The sequence below is a fragment of the Gavialis gangeticus genome, unplaced genomic scaffold, assembly GCF_001723915.1.
Source record: "Gavialis gangeticus isolate Ggan-Ray unplaced genomic scaffold, GavGan_comp1, whole genome shotgun sequence".
In the NCBI taxonomy this organism is placed as follows: domain Eukaryota; kingdom Metazoa; phylum Chordata; order Crocodylia; family Gavialidae; genus Gavialis; species Gavialis gangeticus.
In genome coordinates, this window is record NW_017729022.1 from 69,142,334 (window position 1) to 69,168,174 (window position 25,841).

Consider the following 25,841-nt stretch of genomic DNA (forward strand, 5'->3'; position numbering starts at 1 on the left):
TTCTTTCTTGTCAATACTGCTTGGGTTGGGGTTGGGATGAAATCCTACAGCTATGAGTAAGGATGGAAAATATAGTTAGCAGACCAAGAATCAGAATTTCCTTGAAACTCTTTTAGCACTTTAAAGTTTTGTTTTGAGACTTTGGAGATCAGAATGAAGCTTCTATAGTACTTTGCTAAAAAAGTCCATTTTCCCTTCTGGTAAAATGTCATGTAAATTAATGTGGGCTAGGGGATTGGTAGCAGACTGTACATATTGTTTGTTTTACAGCAGTGCCTAGAAACTACAGTGAGTATTAGAGACCCATTTAATTAGGCACTGAAAAACACATACTATCTGTCAGCACCTGTAGAAGCCTTAACAATCTACCCAGAGAGGAGAGGTGAAGAGTGGGAGAAAAGAAGAATTATCATAAAGATCTGGGCAGAAAGTGGCAATTCATTTTTGGGGAGGATTTTGCTATTTCAAAATCTTGTTTTGTTCTACTTAGAAGCAACCCCCTAAAATCTGAACGTTCTCTACAAAGGGGAATAGTGCCCCAGCTTCAAAGCAATCTGCCTTGTAGGCTGTCTGAAGCCATGCACCTCGGGAACCTGAGAATCCCTTCTTCCAGGGCAGTCCTCCTGACAGCCTGTTTGAGAGCCATAGACCCCAGAAGCCTAGGGGGGGACTCAGTCTTTTGGGGAGTCATCATGGCAGGTTTTCTGGGCACCGTGGATCCTGGAGGAATGGACTTCCCAACAGCCTGAGCTCTGGCAAAATCAGTTTGTCTTTATGAAACATTGACTCTGTTCCACTGGCAGATTCTGATGCAAACAACATGTCATTAGAATTTTTCTGATCTGCTCTATTATTATTCGTTTTACAGATACTGAGACTGAGGCACAGGGTGATTATGATCTAGCTGTCAGTGAAGTCAATGATCAAATTCCCTCTGACTTTACTGGCAAAAGATCAATCTCAAAGTGATTTTCCCAAGTCATGAAGTAGGTTTGTAGGAAACCCAAGAGTTGATCCCAGATCTCCAGTGTCTTTATCATCAAGACCAGTTTCCTTTTAGAACAGTTAGAGCTTTTGGCAAGTACAAGTCATAACTAAAAGTTGTTACCATTTAGAGTCACTTGTCCTTAATTTCCCTGTTGAGGGGAACAGGTGAAGGTGTTTAAGGTGGGCGTTCCCCAGCATCTCTTTAAGGAGTGGAGAGAAGGAGTTGCATCGGGTTGACCAGTGTTCATGCTGCGCTTTCATAAGGGGAGCTGCGATGTTGGATAGATGCTTGGATGCTCTGATTCCATATCACTACTATAGGCTGTGTTTTGAAGGCATTGTATAGTCACTATCAACTAAAACCTTGTTCCACTGAATGCAGTTTTTGGTATCATGGATCACACCTGAAGTATGTCATAGAAACACAGACTCATAACATTGGAAAGAACTTCAAAGGATGTCTTCCTAATTGTCTTATGGATGTTTAATGCCCGCATCTTCTTGGAAGCTACATATGTAGGATAGCAAAGGCATTGCCTCTTCAGAGTCTGGTATCTAGTTTCCTCCACCAATCATTCACCCCCATTCTAGAACATCAGGACTTAGGACTCAATTCCTATCTAACAGTCTACAGGGTGTCAGGGCATCTTTATGAAACCTGTGTGAGCTGGTGAAGCTAATTTTGGCTTCTCTTCCAGCATCTTCCAGTGGACCCAAAACAGGATGCAAATTGACTCTTTCATCTCACTCTAGCAATGCTCCCCCTTCTCTCCACCAAAAGGACACAGCTTTACCAAAGAATCAGGTTTTTATTATTTGAAGCTGGTATCTGAGCATCCAACCTTCACTGAAAGTATGGAATAGTAGTACTTTAATAGCTGACAATAATGTGGATAAAGTCCTGTGCAATCTGAGTCTGACTTGTATTTTCCAGAATTTGGGGACAACCTGGTACAGAAGACTAGAAATTCTGGGGCAGAGACATTCAAAAGAACGTTCCATTCTGTGAATTTCATAACAACAACGATGATGATGATGATTCTGCAAAGAGTGGGTTTTGTGCTGTTCCCAGATACTCAGTGGGCGCGTCTACACGTGCACTGGACTGCGCAGTAACTGGTGTTACAGCACAGTCCCAATGCTCCACAGGTTTTTTCCCATGCCACTGTACAGTAGTAATGAGCTACTACACAGTAGCTCATTGGTACTGAGCAGTAATGTTGGCATCACAGTTTGTGCTTGCCAGCTCTACGTTGCCATAGCAACAAGCTACAGGGACTAGCTCATTGCTACAGCAACATAGTGCCTCATGTAGATGCACCCCATAAGTCACAGATATTTGCACTGGAACTTAATTGCATTGTAGACATTGTCAAAAGGAAAGAATGACAAACTAAGTGACAGCTGGGTTTTATGACACCTGAAGAAGGAGCATGAGGTTGCAGAATAAGCATATCTGCTGGATGTTTCTGAGGAAATGATCAGAAGTGAAGTACTTAACAATGTAGCATTCAAGCTGCTTTATAGATTTCAGAGTTAAGACCCCATTCAGATGAAAGAGGTAGTTTACTCTTCTCGGACTTATTGTTTCAAACTATCTGGAGACTCAGTGAGTAACTTTGAACTGATTACACTGAGTGTGTGCATCACATTTTTTCACAACCCTAAGAAGCAGGAACAAAAGTAATACTGACTAATCTATTCCCACTGCCCTTAAGAATAAAGCTTTTATTATTACCTTTGAGTATTGCAGTAGTTCCCAGAAGTTCCAACATTGTACCAGGTGCTGTACAAATATATAACGAGCAGTCTGTGCCCCAAAGTTTACCATAGAGTACCAAAAAGGAACAAGTGCTATAAATGGTGGAAAGTGAATTAAAATTTCAAGAATGATTTTGGGTTTAATTATAAAAGCTGGGTTTTTTGTATGTTTTTAAATCTGGTAATGTCTCTTTCAGCAGTAGCCAAATTCACACTTCCTTATTCCACTGTAATCCCTAACCCTGAAAACAGGCATGCAGGTAGCTCTAGATCTGGGAATCTTCCTATTGACTTCAACAGCCCTTAGACACAGGACCCCAGATCAGTTCCATAGCACTAAGTACTGCGCAAACAAAGTAGGAAACCACCTTAGATTTCAGAGTAAACAGTCTGAATAAACAGAAAGACAAAAGAAGGGATTTTCACAGAGGCAAGGTGACATGTCAGCTTCATGGAGCAGATCCTCAAGAAATCCATTTCTAAGCATTTTTGGAGGTGGAAAAGGTGATTAGAAACAGTCAACATGGATTCACCAAAGGCAAGTCATGCCTGACCAACCTGATTGCCTTCTGTGACAAGGTAACTGGCTCTGGATGCAGGGAGACCAGTGGATGTGGTATACCTTGATTTTAGCAAGGCTTTTGATATGTTCCCCCACAACATTCTTGCAGGCAAGCTAAGGAAGTATAGGCTGGATGAATGGACTGTAAGGTGGATAGAAAACTGGCTGAAGCATCAGTCTCAGAGAGTAGTAATCAATGGCTCGGTGTCTAGTTGGCAGCCAGTATCAAGTAAGGGGTCAGTCCTGGGGTTGGTTTTGTTCAATGTTTCATCAGCGACCTGGAAGATGGCATAGAGTGCACCCTCAGCAAGGTTGCAGATGGCACCAAGCTGGCGGGAGTACTAGGTATGCTGGAGGGTAGGGCTAGGATTCAGAGTGACCTAGACAAATTAGAGGATTGGGGCGAAACCTCGTGATGTTCAACAAGGACAAGTGCAAAATCCTGCACTTAGGATTGAACCATCCCATACACCAGTACAGGCTGGGGGCTGCTTGGCTGGGTAGCAGCTCTGCAGAAAAGGACCTGGAGGGTACAGTGAAGAATAAGCTGAATATGAGCCAACAGTGTGCCTTGTTTGTGGCCTTGTTGCAAACAAGGCTAATGGCATACTGGGCTGCATCAGTAGGAGTGTTGCCAGCAGGTCAAGGGAAGTGATCGTTCCCATCTATTCAGCACTGGTGAGGCCACATCTGGAGTACTATGTTCAGTTTTGCCACCCCCCCCCCACTACAGAAAGGATGTGGAAAAATTGGAGAGAGTCCAGTAGAGGGCAACAAAAATGGTGAAGGGGATGGGGACATGACTTATGAGGAAAAACTGAGGGAACTGGGCTTATTTACTCTAACAAAGAGGAGACTGAGAGGGGACTTAATAGCAGTTTTCAACTACCTAAAGAGGAGTTTGAAAGAGGATGGAGCTAGACTGTTTTCAGTGTTGGCAGATGACAGAACAAGGAACAACAGTCTCAAGTTGCAGCAAGGAAAGTTTAGATTAAATATTAGGAAAACATTTTTCACTATAAGGGTAGTGAAACACTAGAACAGGTTACCCAGAGCGGTGGTGGAAGCTCCATCCTTGGAAGTTTTTAAGACTGGCTAGACAAAGCCCTGGCTGGGATGATTTAGTTGGGGCTGGTCCTGCTTTGAAGAGGGGGTTGGACTAGATGACCTCCTGAGGTCCCTGCCAACACTAATTTTCTATGATTCTGTGATTTTATGGTCAAGGTCATGTAGCACATCAGTGGAAGGGACAATAATAGACCCCAGCTTTCCTAGAACCTAATCCAATGCTCTGTTGATTAGACTGCACTGCTATTCTCCTTAGACAAGAAAGTGTCTTGAGGATCTGAGTCCACAAGAACACACAACTAAACTGAGCAATCAAAATCATGCAGTAAACACACTGCTACAATGACAAAATAATAAAAACATTTCAAAGACTTAGTTTTGAAATACCTAGTTTATCATTGTGCTATTTTGTTCTTTCTCTTTAAAGTTTCGTATTTAGAGTGCCAAGTAAGGTGGATGCAGTTATTAACTGCCTGTGAGAAACAAACTGTTCCGGTTGATAAAGACAGAAGGTCACATAAAATGTCCCAAGCTGTTTTAATAACATACTAAGTTTTTGAATTTTAGATTATTTTAAATTTATGGCCCAGATTGGTATAAGTCAAGATAGTTCAACTGAAGCAAATAGAACAAGGCTGATTTACCTGCAGTGCAGAATCTGACTGTGGAAGTTATCCTTTGGGTGAGAGGAGTAGGGTATAATTGATTTCAGGTTCACTTGGAATCTGGAGCATCATCCTGACAACATCAGGCTTGAGGAGTGAGAGTTTCTAGAGGCTGTTGCATACATCCCATCACTTAGTACACATCTGAAAATGTGGACTAGAGAAGAGGATAAATTTATAGGAACACAAATTCTTTTTTTCCCCCCACTTTTTTTATGGTCATATATCTCACTGTAAATTGAATCCAACATATAGGAAATACTGCATCTGGATCAGCACCCTGCTGTTTGAACTCTGCAAATTTTCAGTTGTATTGATGTTTTCACCGACATCCTGAACCAGTCAATTCTTGGTACAACTCCACAGAATGAATTCCATCCCAAATACTGTTATTATCATCTAACGGTAACCCTTGCCCTAGTACCTCACTATCTGTGATGTAGTCATGCTAACAGCACTCCTATAAGGCATGAAAATGCTACTATCTCCATTTTATCCAATGGAACCTAAAGATCAGAGAGAGACTAAACCCTGATACTGAAAAGTGTGTAGGGACATGTCTACACATTCATTAATGTGCTTTTGCTACTGTGCATTAAATTTAGTACCCATGTTTATACACATGCTCTGGGAGGTGGGGGGAGCACTTTAATACTCTTTAATCTCCAATGCTGTTTAACTTCAGAACCACTCTAGTTGAAGTGCCTGGAGTTTCTTATGTATCAGCATCCTTGTGCTTCAAACTAGCTTTGAATAAAGTGCCCCCACAGCCATTTTGAAGTGTGGGGATAAGACGCAGGAGGCTGCTGGAGCATAGTAATTGCCACACTCCAGTAATTGCCACACTGGAATTGCAGCATGTCAGAGCAGCCTCCCGGTTAGGGCATTAGGCACACACTTTTTTAGTAACACTTAACACACAGTAGCCTAATTTTACTGCACATTAGCATATTAGCATGGTTTTTGCTGCAATGCTCTAATGCTCAGTAAAATAGGCTACTGCACCTTAAAGCACACATGTAGACTGTCCTAGGTGCCCATCTCCCATTGATTTGAAATTGGTGACTCACCCAGGATCACACAGGATCACAGGATAATTGCTGTCTCTTTCAAGTCTTTTTAATGCTCAAACCACTCATCAATCTTTCTTCTGCTCATATGTAGAGAGCAATTAGGGAGTGTTTCCACAGTTTATTTCGTGGTAATAAATTCTCAATGATATCAAGCTAAGGCTTTATCGCATACTGACTGAGGAGCAGGCCATGTTGTCCATAACTAGAGACCTTACCTTCATGGTCCTAAATGTACATGTTGGCAGTTGCCTGATTTGGAAAAGTACTGAGCATCCAAAAGCTCTCACTGGGGCACATTTTATATGTCTAAATTTGGATATATGAACCTACCCTTAGGTATCCCGTTTTGATAATCTTGGCCTTGACTTTAACCCATGCTACTATTGTTATAATCAAATTTCAGAGTTGCTAATAGCTCTATCAACTACTATACAGTAGCGCAACTAATGGTGAGTGACTGGGGCATGAGCCCTGGGTGCTGAGTTAAAGGGGGCACCAGTGATAGGAGTCAGGGTGACACTTGGGGAGGGGAGGTACTTAGGGCAGGAGATTGGAGTGGCACTCAGAGAGGAGTTGTGGTGGTACTGTTTGGGGGCAAATATGGCTGAATTTATTGGCGTGGTGTTCCAGTGGTGACAGGGTTCAGTGGCACCTCCCTCCATAGCAGTGGTGTCTTCCAGAGGTAGGGGAGGGCCACTGGGGTTTGTGCCCACGGCACAAATCTTCCCAATTACACCTCAGCTACTTTGCATTCTTACCACTATTCAAAACCCTCCAAGAAGAGAAAATAAATTACATTCCATCTTGTCTACAGTGTGTTTAAAAAAAAGACAGGACACTAGAGAAAAAATACTGCATGCAGAGGAGATATTTATAACAGCTACTTTGCTATGCATTTGTGAACATGGCAGTTGTAGAAAGATAATGCTTTCTAGGTAATCTTGAATCTGAATCCTTATAATTAATTAACAGAGACAATTATAATAGCGTTTAGGTTCTTGAATAATCTCTTTATACCTTACCTGAATGTTCTATCAAGGCTATACACTAATTTTTATTAAATAACAGTATGGCATTTCAGAGGAGCTAGCAGAACTTCTGTAGCGGCAGGTTGCATGGCAAGATTTTAAACAAGAATAATAGATATTGGGCCAGGATTCAATGTCACCTTATGCATGTCACCTAATGATAATTTTCCAGCCACCTAAGTAGCCTTTTTGTTACTGATGTACTCTTTGCGATCCTATTCCTAACCCAGTGCAGCTGCTGCTTATGTATCTATGCAATTTCTGAGCATGTCTACTGAGAAATGGTGCAAATCACTGACCCATTTATAAAATTAATTGAATAGCTAGAAGCTGATATAACAAATGGTTAAATTCTAGTTGCTTGAAATTGATCTGGAATTGATTTTCTGTGCAAGAAAGTGCCAGAACTAAGAGTCTATTAAAGTGTGCAAATCTATTAAAAAAAATGGGGGGAGGCGTTAATGCAGAATTTCATTTATCTCTATTTTCTTTTGGTTTCACCTCAGCAACAAACTATCTTGTTCTCAAATTGTTGAGAATAATGAAATAAAAAAGAAATAAGCAACTTGATAAAAGATGCAGAATAATGAATGTCTGGGAGCTTTTGCTGTCAGTACATGCTCTTTTGGTCTAAGATACACACTAGAAACAATTGGGAGGTAAACAGGGTTTGATTCTTAGCCCCTTCAAGCATTCAGAGCAAGGAACCTGAAGCTTCATTTGAAATTGAATTTCTTAGGAAGGTCATGAAGGCCAGCTCCTCAACCACCTTTTGCATGAAACATAAACTGGATGAAACAGCCCCTAACAAATCATTAATGACCTATTAAAAAATCCACCTCTAAAACTTCATTCTTGATGTTATAAATATAATAGAAACTCTCTTCCAATTAAATTTTGTCTGAAAGCTTTTTCTGGATATGCAGTTCTTCTGTCAAAACACATTTAGGGCTAGGTTTACATTAAAGGCACAGGCTAGGAGTAACCCTGGGAGATGCTGGGATTCAGAGAGAGCACCGAGGTGCAATTCCTATCCCTCCTCCACTTCCTTCTGGCTTCCAGAAGGTGGGAGTAGTGATCTACAACTGGCTTAGAGCAGGACTAGCATAACTGGGGGGAATCTGGGGGTGGGAGAGGAGAAGGAATTAAAAAATAGTTCCTGCTGCAGCTTGTGGCTGCCCTCACTGCTGCTGCTAGCAGGAAAGCACCCAGTGCTGCCCCATGTACTGTCGCTCCGAGGGCACAGAGTTGCCCTTTTGTGCCTCTAAAGAGCTGCAAAGAGGCAGGAGCTAAGGTTCCTGCTGTTCCCCACACTAGCCGAGTCAAAAGCATGAAAGCACTTGAGCCCATGCTTAATGTAATAGTTAAAATGACTCTGGGTAAAATTTAAGTAAGGGATCCAAGTGCTCTGCTGGTACCTCTTGATATAAGGCTGAAGCAGAAGAGAACTTCACGTGACCTTGTGAGTGAAAAGAGTGGGTGAATGAAGCACTGTCCAGATGAAATATCCCTGAAGAGGGGAAACAAATCATATATTAACTGGATTTTTTTTTGTCATTTACTGGGAGAAGTTTTGCTCGCTGAGTTGAGAAATGACCTCCAGCAAGCAATAAATGATGCAGGCCTCAGCCTGTGGCTTTGGGCATGACAGCTCACTACTGGTCATTTGTTCATAGGATCCTTGCAATTCTTTCCTTGTTTTCTTTTTCTTTCCTTACACTTTGCTGCCTCTTTGCACATGTGTTTGTAATTAGTTGTACTTAAAAAAAATATTTCCTTCTTACATCCTGCCCTATTCCATTCTGTCAGTTATGTGTTTGGCCATATCTAAGGTTGTAAGCATTCCTCACCAATATTCACTGTCATGTTTTTATTAAGGGAGAACCCCACCCCCCCTGTAACCCCCCACTCTTTCTCCAAGTTGTTTCCACTAAATTAAATGTCTAGCAAGTCCTCTACAGACAAGGAAAATTCTCCCCTGGGAATGGTGCAAAGTATGGTTCAAGACTTGAGACCACTGATTAACCTGCTTCCAATAATAACAAGAGCCTGTAGAAAGCAGTTGAAGCTCTTATTGTAAATGTTGATCTTAGTAATTATATGCACCTTTGTGATGATGAAAATATCCTGCTGACCAGATTTTTGAGTCTCCTCTGTAGTAAGTCAAAGAAATGTCTGCTGAAGTTCAGGTTCTCTTGCAAAATCTACCAGTAATGCAAGCAGTATGTATTTTTAACTACTTTTTTAGTACAAGTCCAGGTTTTGTGGTATCTTGAAGCCTCCTGTGCTTTCCATGCTGTCAGTGAAATATTTCTGACCTTACTTTGCACTAACCATCACTAATTAACTGCAGGGATTTGTCTGCAGTCTGCTGTTCCTCTGAAAGTGCATTTGCAGGAGTGCTTGTTGAAGGAACTGGGCTCAACTTGCCCTCTTGCAAAGACAAAAGTAACTATGTTTAGCCTATGCATCAGGATCTATCAAGGAACTCCTATAGGCCTGGAAAAATGGTTAAGATACCACTTTGTGCTGTAACCCTGTCAGATGAGGCTGAGTATTTGAATAAGCACAATGCTCGGATGAGACCTGCAGGGAACTGGTAGATTCTGCAGGAACTGGAGATGACTAGTTGATACAGGTTCTTATGTGTCAGTGTTGCAGCGTGACATTAAGGAGCACAGAATTGGCAGAAGTATCTTTTGGATGAGATGTAATGCCAAGGGCCAAAATCACTTCTGGAGCCTGGTTTGCTTTAATACCGAACTCTTTTATTGTTCCGGTACTATAAAGGCACTTTAAATGAGGAACAGTCCTGTAATCATGAAAAATTCCATTTTCATCTGACTGATTCCATGGCCCTGGAGAGGCTCCCAGGAGAGTGGACAGCTTTGAGATTTGAGCCAAATGTCCGCTGTTGACTGCATTCTGCTGGCTTTTACATTCTCAAGCTGAGACCATGTACCACACTGCTTCCCCAAAGCATTGTGAGTCCAGCAATGGCCATGGCTCAGCCTACAGGTGGCCTGTGCTCTGTAGCAGAGGAATTGGTCTCTGTGTACAGTTTGCATATAAATCACTGAACAATACAGTTCAGTGATTGATATACAACCTATACACAGAAACCAATCCCAGCATGTACAATTTTCATCAAGTAATGAGAAGCATCTAAATGATCTTTCTAGACAGAAGACTGGCTTGTATGGGCCTGGGCTTGGTTCTATACTGCTTGCCAAATCATAATATTTCACTTAATATTCATTATAGTATAATGCTGTTTGTTCACTTTTATAGCCTCTAATTCAGGTATTGTAATAAACAGCATTAATTCAGTAAATCCTGCTTCATGGAAAATTCAGAATTCACCTTTTGAATATTTTTAAAGGATTTTTTTAAAGGAGCCTAAGAAGAGTTAGCTGCTCAAACTTCATTGCAATTTCAATGGACTCCAGCACCTAAATCCCTTAAGCTCCTTTGAAATCCTAGCCTTGGTCTCTACATACTGCTCAGCTAGATGATTTGTACAGCTCAGCTAGGTTGGTTTTGGTCTAATAGGAGGGTACTTGTCTTTGGCTGTCTCAAATAGCTTCAGGTTGATGGATGTAACCTAGGAGCTTTTCAGGAAAATCATATCAGACAAGGAAGGAAGGATGGAAGGAAGTTGTTTTGATAAATATACCCAATCCTTTGTCACTGTCTTGGAAGAACTGAATTATCCAGAAAGAATATAAGGGAGAGACATCAAAGAGAACATTTGATGTAACCAGCATGAAACTATTTAAATAGTGGTAACATGATAAATGCAAAGGCTTTAAGATGCAGATTTAGATTCCTAGGTCAAGTTCTGAGATATCTCAGTTTAAAATTGGAATCCAGTAACTTGATTTAGGTCAAGGGCATTAGTCCAGATTTTTGTTGGTGCAAAAAAGATGTAATTTGCCCCTTGAATCCTAGTTACTGCTCAAATTCTCACCAACCACGAGGTTCTCATTAACGTTCTTCATTCTATGCCCCAATTAAAAGTTATGTTTTATAACCTGGCATCAGGAAGAGTCATGAAGCACAAAACCCAAACCTAACACCTGCTGCTTATATTTTATGAGGCAAGGAGTTGATTGGTGCTACAGAGGGCTCAGGAATAAAATACACTTAATAGCCACAGTGGGGATTTAATATTAGTTTTATGTATTTTTCACTTCAAAGCCCAGAACTGTACAGCTTGTATGTGTTGCTTGCCACTGTTCCATTTTTATATAAATCACTCTTTCCTCTGAAATTTTAAACTTAGTGCCAGATTCTGCTTCTACTTATGCCAGTGCAAATCTGGACGAAATCCTTAGAAGCTAGTGAAATTATTCCAGATTTACATTGGTTTAACTGAGAACAGAATTGGGCCCTTACACCTTTAAAGCTCCACGTTGGATGAATACAGCCCAGCTTCTGACTAACAGTAACATTCCCTATGGGCTGTAAACAGCATGGCTAGAAGTGGTGGGACAGTGTGTAGAGACAGCCTAAGGTGGGGAATGCCGTGCGCTAGACACCTCTGACATTTCTATAGCTGCATGGGGCCAAAGAAAGTATTTTGCGCCTTTGATCAGGCCCACATTTTGTTTTTAAGGAGTGGAAAAATATGTATGTGCAGGGTGACAGCAGACTTGTGGACCTGTAACTGGAAGTGACAATAGCCAGGATTCTTTGTGCAGATCCCTCATCAGGATTCTGTGATGATAACCCCCTGACGGGGAAGGCCTCTTCTGGGCAGCTGGGAGTTTCATTTTGTTCTTTGTTCCACCAAACCAGCTAAGAGCTCTAAAGAAGTGGATTTTCTTTACAATATTCTGAGATGCACTGAAGCATGGGAAGGAGGCGGAGCACCAGGTGTCTATGAATGAGCTAACGAGGGACCCGTTTGTGCATCTCTCTCATTCCTCTGCCCTGTTGTTCTGCCCTTGGAATATCACATGAAGCTGCACAATGAGTCAGTATTAGCCCAGGCGCAGCTGCAGAAGGTCAGGCTCTGCCCTTTTGTATGGGGTGTCTTTAATTTAGGCTCCTTGGGGACTCATCTTTCAACATATTCAAATGCTAACGCTATGGCTGTTAGGGGGGGAAATGACATCAGTTGGTGAGAGGACAGCCATCTAATGGAGCCGCTCCTATTTGAATGTTTTAGGCAGGACCCTTCAGTATGACAGTCAGGTAGTCAGTCCTGCCATGCTGTTTAAAAGAGCATATAAAAAGTCAATAATTCAAAACAGCATATTCATTCTGCCCTGATTTTTCAGAAACACGAAGCTGGCTCCTTAAATGTAGAGAAAAAAATGCTTTTAGCAGAATTTATTGCTTGTTAGAATCTGGTGGTGGAAAGAGTAATAATGAAGGAGGCAAAGATGAATGTGTGCTTACATTTGTCAACTGCATTGTACATAATTTAAGATGATATTCACTGTCCTTTACAATCTGCTCCACGAAGTATTATGTCTCTTTGATTTGTTCTGACAAACTACAATGCTGCCTTCTATAGTCTGGCCTATTAGGGCCCCTCTACACATGCAGGTAAATACACAATGGGGTCTAACACGTGATCCACACACTTGTGCCTCCTGACATGCTACATGTGCTTGATCCCAGACTCTCACTTCACTGGCAAGAAGCAAGCTCCCGTGGCTGGGAGCTCCTTCAGCTGACTTCAGCTCCCAGCCACAGAAGTGCCCCAGAGGTCCCCACAAGAGGGAGACCACAGCAGGCATGGGGGCTTTTATACACATGCTCTGGGGGGTAGGGGGGAGGCACTTTAATTAGAGTGGCTCCGAGAGCCACTTTAATTAAGGCACCCAGAGTGTCACATGTATCAGTGTCCCCATGCTGAAAAATGGCGTTGAGGGAGTTTTAACTGAAGTTCATTGAACAAGCATTAGTTAAAGTGCCCTTGCTGCCATTTTTCAATGTGGAGACACTGATACACGTGACGCTGGAGTCTACTGGAGTGCAGTAATTACCACACTCTAGCAGACTCAATTAATCAAGTCTGCTCTGACACACTGAATTACAGAGCGTTGGAGCAGTGTCAATGAGTGGGTATAGGCACCCATAGTGTTTCAGCATTGGGGGTGAATGGAGCACCTGCATGGCTGGAAGCCCTGTCAGCTGATGGGCTCCCAGCCATGGGGGCATGTGCTTCTGTGGCTAGCAGCCAGTGTCAGCTGGAAAGTTATTTTACACCTATTTTTATCAACATGGCTGGTGCTATTAACTGCAAGAGTTAACCAGAGGTCTATTTCTCTAGTAAAAATTAGATTGTACAGCCAACTCCTGAGAGAGAAGGGATTGCCTTGTGCTTGTGAAGCATGACCCTTCTCATCTCCCCACCTTTGGATAATTAACAAATGGTAATAATGAACTGAAGGGGGACTTATTCAGTGCTTTTCTATTAGAAGGCTGGCCAGCTGTGATGGCCTACAGGGGAAGAGGAACTCAAGGTAGGAAACCAGAGAGATGTGGACTTGGGAAAGAGTTGTAGAGGACTCTCTATAAAATAATATTAGATCTTGGCACTACAGGTCCAATTCTCCTCTTATTCCAGCTGAAGTAATTCTGGAGTAACTGTACAAAAATCAACAGAGCTAAACCAATGAAAAACTGGTGCGATGTGGGAGAAGAAACAGGCTCTATATGCTGTCATCTGGCATGCATGCTCAGACAAGAAAATTTAGCACATAGATGAAGGTTTCCCTCTCATTTACATGGCTGTAAATCAGAATTATGTATACTAAGGTCAGTGGAGTTACACTGGTATAAACACAAGGAGAATCTAGCCCTTATATAAAAAAAAGATTATGTGCTAAATTTACCAGTGGTGTAAGTGCACACATCATAGATATCCATGGAGCCAAGTCTGTTTGCACCAGTGATGAGTTTGGATCATTTTCCTTTAAGGTTTTTTCCATTTTAAATATACAGCTCATGCAGACAGATTCAGGGGCTGGAACGGCTGCCCAGCTAGGTATTAAAGTGGTTGTTTGGCCCTGGTTTAAGCAAAATGGTCTGCCATTTCACTGTAATCATCCTCCACTTTCAGTGCACTCAAGAAGACGTGTTCTTACTCTCCTTTGGCTTCATTATTTTCTAAGTCCATCTCAGCTCACTCAAAATATAGTTCAAAAGATATTGTCCATTTACAGTCCAGTATAGGGCCGGCCCATCCTATCCTGTGGAACCTGCGGCCACAGGGTGCCCCACAGCCAAGAGGCCATGCCCTGTTCTCCCCCTGCCGCCTGCGCTGTGTTTAAAGGGCTCGATGTTGGCAGGGAGCCCCTTCCCAGCCAAGTGGGGGAGGAGTTCCTAGCTCCGCTCCTGCCCCAACCCCGGTCCCAGGGAAGAAACCCATGTGTCCCCAGCACATGCTGGCCCCCTGTGTACCCCCTGCAGCACAGCCCATGTGTGCACAGCCTGGCCTCAACTATTTTATTTTAGTAAGTTTATACCATAATTTACTGCAGTTTTGATTTTTCAATGGGTCAGGGGGCCCCAAAACTATATCTTGCAGGGGGCCCCAAAAAATTGTGGGCTGGCCCTGGTCAGGTATAGCAAAATATATTTTACACATTGTATCTATAGCCATATCTTGCAATTGTTTATAATAAACACTCAGAAATTAGAAACTGGATATCTTTGCCCCATTTAGAGCATATAGAACCCTATTTTCAGAATGTATAAGCTCCCATTAAATGCAGATGGAACCATGCATATTTAGCTGCTTTGAAGATTATGTCTGAAAACTGTAGAATGTTGTGCATAGCTAGCGTGGCTACTGCTGGGCTGCTGCCACACACATATACATATATGTATATACGTGTGTGTGTGTGTACGCACACGCATACACACACACACACACATATGCATAAGATTATGTATATCAATAAAAGGGGACACATTTCTTTGGCAGCATGCTGTCTGGCAGGGAACTCTGATGTCAGCTCAGAAGGCACATCAGAGCACCAGGCAAATCAGACTCTAGCAGCCCTACTATTTGCAGTTGCTGTTTCAGAAGAGTTAATATTCAAGGTTTCACCTATGCTTGAGAAGGCCTCTTCATGGTTTGTCTGTTATTCTGAAAATATATTTCTAGAAGCCTGACATTGTCATCAGAAATTCTAGGTCTCCTGCTGCATTTCTCAGCAGCAAGGCACTTGAGGCATCTCAGACTTCATTTTAGATTTGTATGTGTAGGCAAACTGAACAGATATGAAGCATCTGCTTTATTAAACAGAGGACTGTTGGTCTGGCCGGAGGGAGTATCCTGTAGCCTTTCTGTGGATTCTTTCACCTGGGCAACCACCTGTGATGGACAGAAAGGGCTTTGGTATGACATGTCGTTGAAGAAGAATGTATTGACCATTGCAGTGGAATGGAGTAATTCACTGTATAATATCAATATTTGCTGTGATGAATGCAAATTCTGGTTTCCAATGTAAACCTATGACTCTTTGACCAAGAGGCAAGTAGCTGCTGGTTGAGTCCTAGTATTACCTACAAATGATTACAGCAGAGGCAACAGGAGACATGTAGGAGCTGGCTAACATATTATGCAATAGACATTATGGAAGGTGTAGTTGTTATAAGATCAAAAACTTTGGCCCTTATTTTGAGTGTCCTTACATTAGCTTTATATACTGTTATAACTTGATGGTCTAATTCAGCATAATATATTTAGTTTTCTATGGGACAGATTTTCTGGCTCAACTAAACTACCAGCAGTACAAGACAGGGCTGAGGAACCAAGGCTGCTTTAAATGGTGCATGCTGCCAGCTGACCCATCCTTCAATCTGTTTGTGCAACATGTATCACAAAGTTCTGATCCATGACTGAGGCTCCTAGGCCCTACTACTACAATAATAATGATTATATGTTTTTTTCATTGGATGCTCTCACACTGGTGGCTGGATCTTTTGAATTCAACATGTCTGATTCTCTCCTTCACTTACACCAGTATTATTCAACTGGCTCTAGTGAAGTTCATCCTAATTTAGATTTATGCCAGTGAAAGGAGGATCAAACCTGTTGCTTCAAAATGTGAAAGGGAATTAATATACTGATATACTTTACTACGTAGATACTTGGCCAATTGGTTCTGCTGCAACTAGCTACACCGTTGTTTCCAAAGTGACGAATACATCTTTAGTTTTTGGTGAGAGGCATACTCCAAATCAAACCAGATTACACTGTGGGGGGAAGCATGATGTTTCTACTCTGATTTTTAGGTTATTTCTACAGGAAGGTCAAAGCTACAAAAACCTACCTGGCATTATTTCCTCTAAACATGTAGTTAGAGTTAAGATCTTAGTCACTTCCTCATGTATCAGATAATTGATTTATACATTTGTAACAGAGCTGGGAGGATGCTGAAGAAAAACTGTCCCATAAGCATGTATTTCCTCTTGTTTAAAAATTAATCTGTTTTGTGTCACTTTGTGTGTTTGCCTTCCACAACATTGCAGCCATCACATTTTTATTGCACCAGTCCTTACAGAAAATGAATTTCCAGCTCTCACACACAAGTATTCATATTGGATGTGACACAGGTATGGGAACGTTAGTCATTTCAATCCCACTGAAATTCAACTGCAGTTCGGCATCTAATTCCTTTAGGCTCCTTTGAAAATCCTAGCCATATTTTGCTTGGATGAGATACTACTTCGCGCACAGGGATGGAAGGTGAGAGAGCACAGCTTCATTTCAAAATCCCTCTTCCACACCCAGACGTTGGCACACAAGCAATTAAGACCCTGAATCAGCAAAGTTCAAAAGCCTTGAGTTTTGAGTGGAAGAGGTCAGTGGGTGCTTCATGCCTGTTGCTTCCTCCTGGAGCTGGTGGGTGTGGAAGGGGAAGGGATGGGTAGATTAGTCAGTGAACATCCTCTGCCAGGGGAGGACTGGTTAGTAATTTGCTTTCTTCTCAAATAAAGCAATAGCTAAAACACCATGTAGATCACATGGTTCCTCTTGTTAGCACAGGATACAGTGTTTCGTAGCCTGCCAACAAATCTGTCTTTACTTTCTTAAGCCATTAAAATAAATTTATTTCATTCTCATAATACAATTAGTATCAACTAAGTATTCTGCAGGTCTGATGAAGTTTTATTTTTATATCATTCTTGTGAGGCAGGGTAGATCTTTTCAGTTCTGTAAAGGTAGTTTTAGGCATTGAGGCAGATTTACACTCAGTGAAGTAGGGAATTGTGCTATGAGTCATGGTTCTCTGATTTTCTGCCTGGCCCCAGATTACACCACATGTTAGACCAGACTAGGCATGACTCTCACATGCAACAGCTAGCAAGAGATTATAAACCAACTAAAAATAATGAGAACACAGCATACCCTGGCCTCTTTTCCCTGACCCTAACATTACCCATCTCATCTTTGATAGCTTCTCTATAGTGGGAATGTCTACACATGTGCCTGACTGCAGAGTTGTTACTGCACAGTCATTTAGTACTTGCTTTAGCTGTACAGTCCTGGTGGTGCACAGATTGTTTCTGACCCTACTGCGCAGTAGCATTGGTATCACAGTTCATGCCCACCAACACTACGTCACTGTAGTGATGAGCTACATCTCTGTTGCTTATTGCTACAGTGATGTAACATCTTGTGTAGACATGCCCTGAGATCTACAGTGAGGTGGTGTCTAAGCCAGTTATGTTGGCTTAGTGCCTACTGTGGACTCCCCTACCCTGTGAATTATTTTCTGCTGTGTTTTTCTACTCAGTGGAATACAGTGTTTATGCATAATGAAATGTTGATCATGGTTGTCACTTAGTCAAAATGTCTATTGATTTCAAGAGCTGTAGGTAACAGGCAAATGAATCAAGGATGATATTTCAGAAAGATATCCTGGAAGATTGCATTTGTTTTTTGGGTATCAATACATAACCAGATTAGCTTACCACTTAGTTATTTTTTCCAGCTCATTGCCCCAGATTTCTAAGACTTATGTGTACTTTGGGGGGGGATGGGGGTGGGGATTCATTCTAACCTATTGGTACATACACCACAGCCATAGTATTCTGTTTACCTCTCCTTAACTACTCTCCATAAAATTATATTGCTAAATTAGTAGATTTTATGACTTCATTTTACTTAAAAGTTGTAAATAAGCCTGACTTTTAAAGAAGTATATGGCTACAGACAAATGAAAAATACATGGAATTAAGCTAACAAAAGTATGTATCCTGTGCTCTAAATGATCAAGAATGCATTTTCTAATTTAGCTTTGCTTTGATCTTGATAAATCTATGGTCAATGAAAAAATAATGCAGACAAAATTGCCAGTATGAAAAGAAGCCATGATGCATATTGTGTGAAATTCCAAGAATCTTTAGTAAATATCCCAGGGACCAAGTATATTTGGCAGCAATTGTGTGGGAAGCAGCGACTGAGATATGACTTCATAAGGTTGGGTGGTGTCCTTAGAACACTGCCTGGGATAAGGGGTGGAGAGCTCTACTACACTACTTCATGAACATCCCAGGGTTTCATAGATTTCATACATTTTTTTCATAGACTTTTTAGGGTCAGAAGGGACCTCAGTAGATCATTGAGTCCGACCCCCTGCTCTGGGCAGGAAAGAGGCCTGGGGCCAGATGGCCCCAGCCAGGTGCTTATCCAGTCTCCTCTTAAAGACCTCCAAGGTAGGGGAGAGCACCGCCTACCTTGGAAGCCCATTCCAGATTCTGGTAACCCTTACCATAAAGAAGTTCTTCCTAATGTCTAATGTAAATCTGCTGTCTGTCAGTTTGTGGCCATTGTTTCTAGTTACTCCAAGGGTTGCGGCGTTGCAGGTGTGGGTAAGGAGCTGCCTTCAGCAGTCCATAGTTCTGCCCCTGTTTCCCCTTCTCTACTGGCCAGCAGGCCATAGTTTTAGCCAGAATGCTATAAGTATGTGTGGGAAAGGAAAAGCCTGGAGCCACTACTCCACTGACTCCCCACACAATACTCCAGAAAAGGAAGTAAGCAGATGCGTAATGGCTCTTTGCTTTTGTATACCTGACCAATATCCAGGTGCCCTGTACAAGGGCGTAAGTGGGAGAGTCACTTATATTGCCCATTTACTATACAGAATGCTGACTTTTCTCAATATATGATCATGGTGGGCAGATATCTAACAGAGGTGAGAGGTAGCCTCAGCTACCTCCCAGCAGTGACTGATAGCCCCATATCTGGAGCAACCAACAGATACTCCTGAACTCCTGGTTATAGGTTCATGGGTTATGACAATGAATGCAGGAATGGTGTGACTTTTATTAATTTTACAGGGGTTCTTCTCTGCGTTTTCAGTGCAAAAGATGAAGATGGTCCAAACATTCCCTGGGAGACCACCAATTCCACTAGGACAGGGGTTGGCGACTTACAGCCTGTAGGCTGGATCTGTTCTGGTTAGTCATCAGATCTGGCCTGCAGATCTGGGACTTTGGTGGTGTTCAGTGGTGGGGGCTTCACTCATGTCACATCACAGCTGGGTAACATGGAGAAGTGGTGATGGTGGCAGCTGTTTCCTAGCACCAGCTTGCCTCAGACCAGAACTAGGCCATTCTGACCCACTGACACAAAATATTTCTAACTGCTTCACTAGGAAATCCAGATTAGGCTACTTTTGTTTAAAACCTATTATGATCCAAAGGCTGTTTGATGCCATGTGTGAAGCAAGTCATAGGACTATCATTTGTTTAGTGCCTCTTAGCTCTAAGAAATACATCTTTTAAAAAAAGATGGGAAAGGCTACAAATATACCTAGTTCCAGCTCTTTTTCCTAGGTCTACAACTTTAAGAGAAAATTGGTTATATGTGTAATCGCTGGGGTTGTGCATGGGAAGATTTGTACAACCTTTTGTACAAGATTCATGAGCCCAATTATCTTATCAAACAGCTTGAGCAAAAATTAAGTTTGCTCTTCATCATAGGCATCAGTGCAATGAATACATGCAATACTAAAGCTCCAGGTGAACTTGGAACACAGCACAGTAATAGAGCCTTCCAGGGGATGTGACATCATGATCAGGTCAAACTGACCAGGGACTCCCAGATTCCTAGCGGGATTATCTGCTTCATCTCATCTGAGTCACCAGGATGAAAAGGTCAGCCTGACAAAAGGTCAGACTTCCACATTGTATTCCCATGTAAAGTTTTGAGTTAAGGTTCCTAAACCTCATGATCCACCAAAGCAAACCAGACCCAGCAAATAAGTAATTAGTTAATCCATTTGAGGATTCAGCTGTACTTTACTTTCATAAGCCTCAACTGGTTCCCAGCCATGGTGGATAGGCACATATCTCCACCCTTGTCTGGAACAGCCATCAAGCACCCCTCAGCTCCATCATCTTTTACTGGTTGTAGGTTCATGAATGATGATGATGATGAATGCAGTGATGGTGTGATGTTCATTAATCTCACCACATATGTCATTGTATCAATGCTTATAATTGACTGAGGTATGATGTCAAACTGCAGAGTGTAAGGTAAGTTTCTCTGTAAAGTTACATGAACATGTAAACTCTTTTAATGACTGTTCTAATTTTGGGTTGAAATTCAGGGCAGAATAAAGAACTGATCTCTGTGTGTGTCTGTGCGTGCTAGTGTAATAAATTGATGGCTAGAAGTAAGGCTGGCTGTTGATTATTACAAGACTAGAAATATAGGGGTGATGGAAGGGATGTAACTGCGGAGGAGAAAAGGAAGTGATGAGTGGTTTGTGAATCGGTGTTGAGTGACTTAACTGCTTATTTCCTTGCCTTTTACAGTTTGTATCGATAGGACGTTCCGTCAAATGATAATGAAAGATGGAAAGTCAGTTTTCTTTATTACAGCCTGCTGACAGGTATGACTTTAACGTTGTCAGAATTGATGCCCCCTTGGATTGTTTTATACTTTGTACTGTATGCCTCATTTCAGCCATAAAAATAATATTTACATAATTCAATAAACACTAATGTCATCCTAGAGTTTTATATGCATTAAAAAAAATATCTACATAGAGAAGAGTGGGAGAAGGAAGAGCTCCCACTGAACTGAGTTGGAATCATGGGTGTTCAGCTCTTCTGAAAATCAGGACTGGTGTCTCTAAAGCAGAGCACTCAAAAAAGCGATGTACCCAGGAGAGTTTTGGAAAGTTTTGAGTCTTAACTGCTCTATCTGTGAAACAGTGAAACTACTTCACAGGAGCATCATGTGGCTGAATTCACGAATGGCTGGGAGATGCTCAGATGCTGCAGCAATGAAGAACATAAAAAACAGATTATAAGCAAATAACTAGAGAGTTGGTGAGGGGTCCTTCTGGTAACTGGCCTTCCAGGTATAAAACCCGTGGCTACTTCATCATCACCATGTGACCACAATTATAGAGATAATCATTATTTAGAAGAAAGTAGAATTCATTTATAATCTGATCCCTCATTTACACCTCTGGAAACAAATGTTTGAAATGTGAGACTGGGATTTTCCAAGGGGCCTCCTAGCTAGCATTAGGTTCTAGTTCCTGTTGGTTCCTTAACACCCAGAAGGACCTCCCGACCTAGACAATTAAATGACTTTTCCTGTTATTACTACTTCTCAGCAGAGTAGTTATTTCATGGTCCATAAACTTCTGTGATAAGACCAAGTGCTTATGACTTCACTGAAATATTATTTTATTAGTGAAGTGATATATCCCGGGCAAATACAAAACACTCTGGCTGAGCCACAGCTCAAAGGAGCACTAATCCCGTGACATATGTGTACACACACACACCCACACACACACACTTTATTAGAGAGAGTCTCAGCAGTATGTCCTTCATCCCCAATCTCCTTGAATCTCATCATTTTTACAAAGTACTTTCATAAAGAACTTAAGTGCCAAGAGAGGATGTGACCTGTCAAGGCAAATAATATATGGAAAACTGCAGCAGGAGACTGATGCCAGCCCTTTCTGTTTCAAAAAGATTATCCCTATAATTTAGTTGAACATACTACCACATTCTCATTTCAACCTCCCCAAAAGCCGTAATGCATTTAAATGAAAGGAAAAGATGTACTGTTTGGTTTCCCTCTGATTTTCTATTCTAGTGTTTTCACATGTGTAATTGCGTAAGGTTTGATTCTTCATTGCACTGGGCACTCTAGCCTGATCCAGCAAAATGCTTAAGCATATGTGTAGCTTTAAATGTGTGAATAGTGCAACTAGTCACCTGCTAAATTTTAAGCACACAGATGTTTATCTGGAACTGGACTAGAATGCTTATTACTGTGCAGGATTGAACTCTAAGGGACCAGTACATCAGCCTGAGTATATACATACCCTTATATAACATTGTGATTTATCTCTGTCCAGTACTATAATGACTTCAAAGGCCAGTCATGCCATGTAAACCAACTTGCCATTGTCCTGTGTCTTGTATTTTGGCACAATAATAATACTACTTAAATACTTCGCAAACATTACAATGTGATTGTAGCCAGAAAATAATTACATACAAATTATGCTTTTTCGCTTAGCAGGTCTACGATATACATAATTGCTGCATGGAAAACCCTTGGTATCAGCATTAAAAAGAATCATTTGCAGGAAATTACTTTGAATTTTGAAGATTAATTCCTCCCGCTGAAATACATGGGAGGAATTAGATGTCAGCATCTATGAATCTTACAGAACACAGCAAATAGAAGTAATTGTAAAGGCACTTAGGTAGAATTGCTAAGCCTGAGTGCCCAAAGCTAGGTACAGAAAAGAGTATGTAAAACATTTCTAAAGGTACTGAGCATCTACAGTTGCCACTGACATTGCTTGGAGTTACAGGTAACTCTTTGTATTCCTAAGCTTTCTTAAGTGGCAGCCTACTTTTCAGATGCTATGAATGGACTTGCAGAAAGCCTTCTTTGAGAAGGGGCATATCTGAATTTATTGTTTCCATAATGCTATTACATTGCATATCTTTTCATTTGGGGCACATAATTGACCCCATTGTACTGTTCAGGATGTACAATGGACAGGAAACTGATTGTATCTGGCTAATGAATTCCACTAGAGGGGGAGCTCTCCAGCAAGCTAAGATTGGTATTCCTACACCTTCCGGCTCTCCTTGCCAAAGGTGAAAAGAGGATTCATGTCTGGAGAACTGCAGCATTCCAGCGGATTGCCCACTGATATAAACTAGAGCAGATCCCAGACTGCTTTAACTTTTTGTGGATCCAGAGCTGAAGAGGCATAGACTGAACAACTAAAGAGCTGTAACCATCTTTCTATTAATCCACTCCCTCTGCCCTGCATTCAGCGAGATCTAGATACAGGAGAGAAAGCTATCCAGTTTTTCTATTTTCTATTCAGTTTTACTATTTTATAGTAGACATATTTTTTCTTCTTTCACCAAGTGAACCAAGGCAAAACAGTTGTTCAGTTCTTCCCACAGCCCCACTCCCCCCCGCAAAAAAGACCAAACAAAAACACACAGTCAGCTCATTTCCAATATGTCATACCAGTGTGTGCAACCCAGACATAGGATTTCCAGGATACCCATCACACTTATCTTATTAAAAATATTGTCTGGAGGTGGCCTTTAGATTTCTAAAGTTTAAGTCCAGTGGGGATTGTTATGACCCTTTAGACTGAATTCTTGCATAACCAAGGCCATACAATTTCTGTCATAGGTCTCAAGTTTTGTAGCTGTGATGGTCCAGGAAATTGTGTGAGAGGCAAGTATTTCCTTTTTTTTTTGTAATATCTTTTACGGGACCAACTGTGTGGTTGGGAGCTCTTGGACAAACTTTCAGATAGCAAGTACCCTTGCTCAGGTCATCTTTCCAGAGATTACACTGGGGAGAAAAAAAGGGACACACAGATATCCTTTCTTTTACCAGCACAGAATGAATTCCCCTTTCCCTCTCTTCCTTGAGCAAAGGGATAGTAAGTCTCATGCTTCAGGATTTAAGTTTTAACTGTAAAAGATGACGATGGACTGCAATAAATATGAGTAGCCATTTTGCCTTCTTCCTCTGATGTGTCGGCTGTCGGCCCCCACTGGAAACAGGAGACTGGACTGGATGGACCTCAAGTCTCAGTAGCATGGATGCTCTCATGTTTCAAAGCTGAAAGGTGCAGAGCCAGTGGGTATACAGGGACCTGTGCTTTCACATCATCCCATCAAGGTAGCGAGGCTAAGCCGGTAACCTCACCAAGGCATGTTCCTTTTTCTTACTGCAACAAGCTAGAGGTGCTCCTCCAGATTCCTAGTAGACAGTGCCATAGAAGTGAACTTGGCACCCAGGGCAAAGACTGCAGTGGCAGCCCACCCTTGCCCTGTGCACCAATCCAGGGGGCACACGTGCCCCCCATGCTTCCTTGGGAGTACATGCAGCGGTGGGAGCTGCCCTTTCCCCATCCCTGCACCCCCCCTGAAATGAGCTGTTTGCAGTTCCATCCCGTGCCCCGCTCTGGCTGTGCAGCAGCTGTTGGCGTCCCTTCACTTCTGTGCCCAAGGTGGTCGCCCTGCTCACCCCCACTTTGCTACAGGACTGCTAGCAGAATGAAGCCTTTCATACACTCCCAACAAGCTAGGGGTGCTGCATGAAATACTTCACGCCCCCGCACCCAGTCATCACAACATGCTAACCTTGGCAACCAAGTGACCTCCCAGGGAGCTGGGTTTTCACATCAGACCAGCTAGTTGGAGGTGCCGAGCCAGTAAGTGCATACTTGTGCCTCAGCGTTGTCTCAGCAAGCAAGGAGGAAAGAGCTATAGTACCCTCAGCACAGTCTCTGGGATGTCTCTGTAGGCCCCACCAGAGCTTGGCACTATGTCGCCCGGAGGTAAATCAGAGCAGAATTTGGATGCTGGCTCTTCAGATTTTCCTAATAGGTTAAAAACACTTGCCTGACCCCTAAACAGGATTATAGTTGGTGCAGTCTGCCAATAGGGCAAGCCAGTGGGGGTGCCCTCTGTTTCTGAAAAAGTTCTAATGACAGAAAAACCCTACAGAGCTGTTGGGCTCCTGGGAAATGTAATCGTTTTCTGGAAAAATTTTCTAGACATAAATGACTCCAATTTTATCTGGGCCTCTATCCAGTCCCTGTGTGTACCCACACATAATTGTGCATGCATATCTTGATGTCTGCACACTGCAGGTGCAAGCCCCTCAACCGGCATTGTGAAGAAAAAAAAAAAATCCCCACGCGGGTGCCTACACTGTCAATTATCCATCGCTGGGTTTTTCTTGTCCTTTTGGGTTTTTTGCGGAGACAGATTGCAACCCGTACTCATGCCGGTGCGCGTGTGCTTGCGCCTACGAAGTACAGGCTGCTTTGTGTGGGGGGGAGAGAGGCTTTGTGCCTGAAGACATGGGCTGAAGGATTGTTTTAACATAACCTAGGTATTTCTTTGGCCACAAGCATTGGGAAAGCACCTGGAGGCGTTGCAGGAAAGCAAGGAGGCAAAGAAAAGGCCTGGATGTGGGTGACATCACACCAGCCCCCGGTGGGTCTGAGAAGGCATCATCATCATCATCATCGCTTCTCTGGGGGGCGGGGGTGCCCTTTATTGTCCCTTTTGAGTCCCGCTGTCCGCCTGCCCCTCGCATCTTTCGGTCCCTCTCAGGCGGGGTCCCCCCTGCTGCCTCTCCCCGCCCCGGCGGCCGCCTGCCCGGCCCACGGCCCGCCCCGCGCCTGCACGGGGG

General features: G+C 42.4%; 1 protein-coding gene across 1 annotated transcript in view; it reads left to right on the forward strand.

Annotated features, from left to right (window-relative positions):
- The first annotated feature begins 19,165 nt into the window (after positions 1-19,165).
- NUAK1 (NUAK family kinase 1) overlaps positions 19,166-25,841 on the forward strand; it is an 87,241-nt gene continuing 80,565 nt past the window's right edge. Inside the window, exon 1 of the mRNA XM_019515822.1 lies at positions 19,166-19,219. Within this exon, the coding sequence (XP_019371367.1) occupies positions 19,166-19,219 (54 nt within the window). The remainder of the gene's footprint in view (positions 19,220-25,841) is intronic.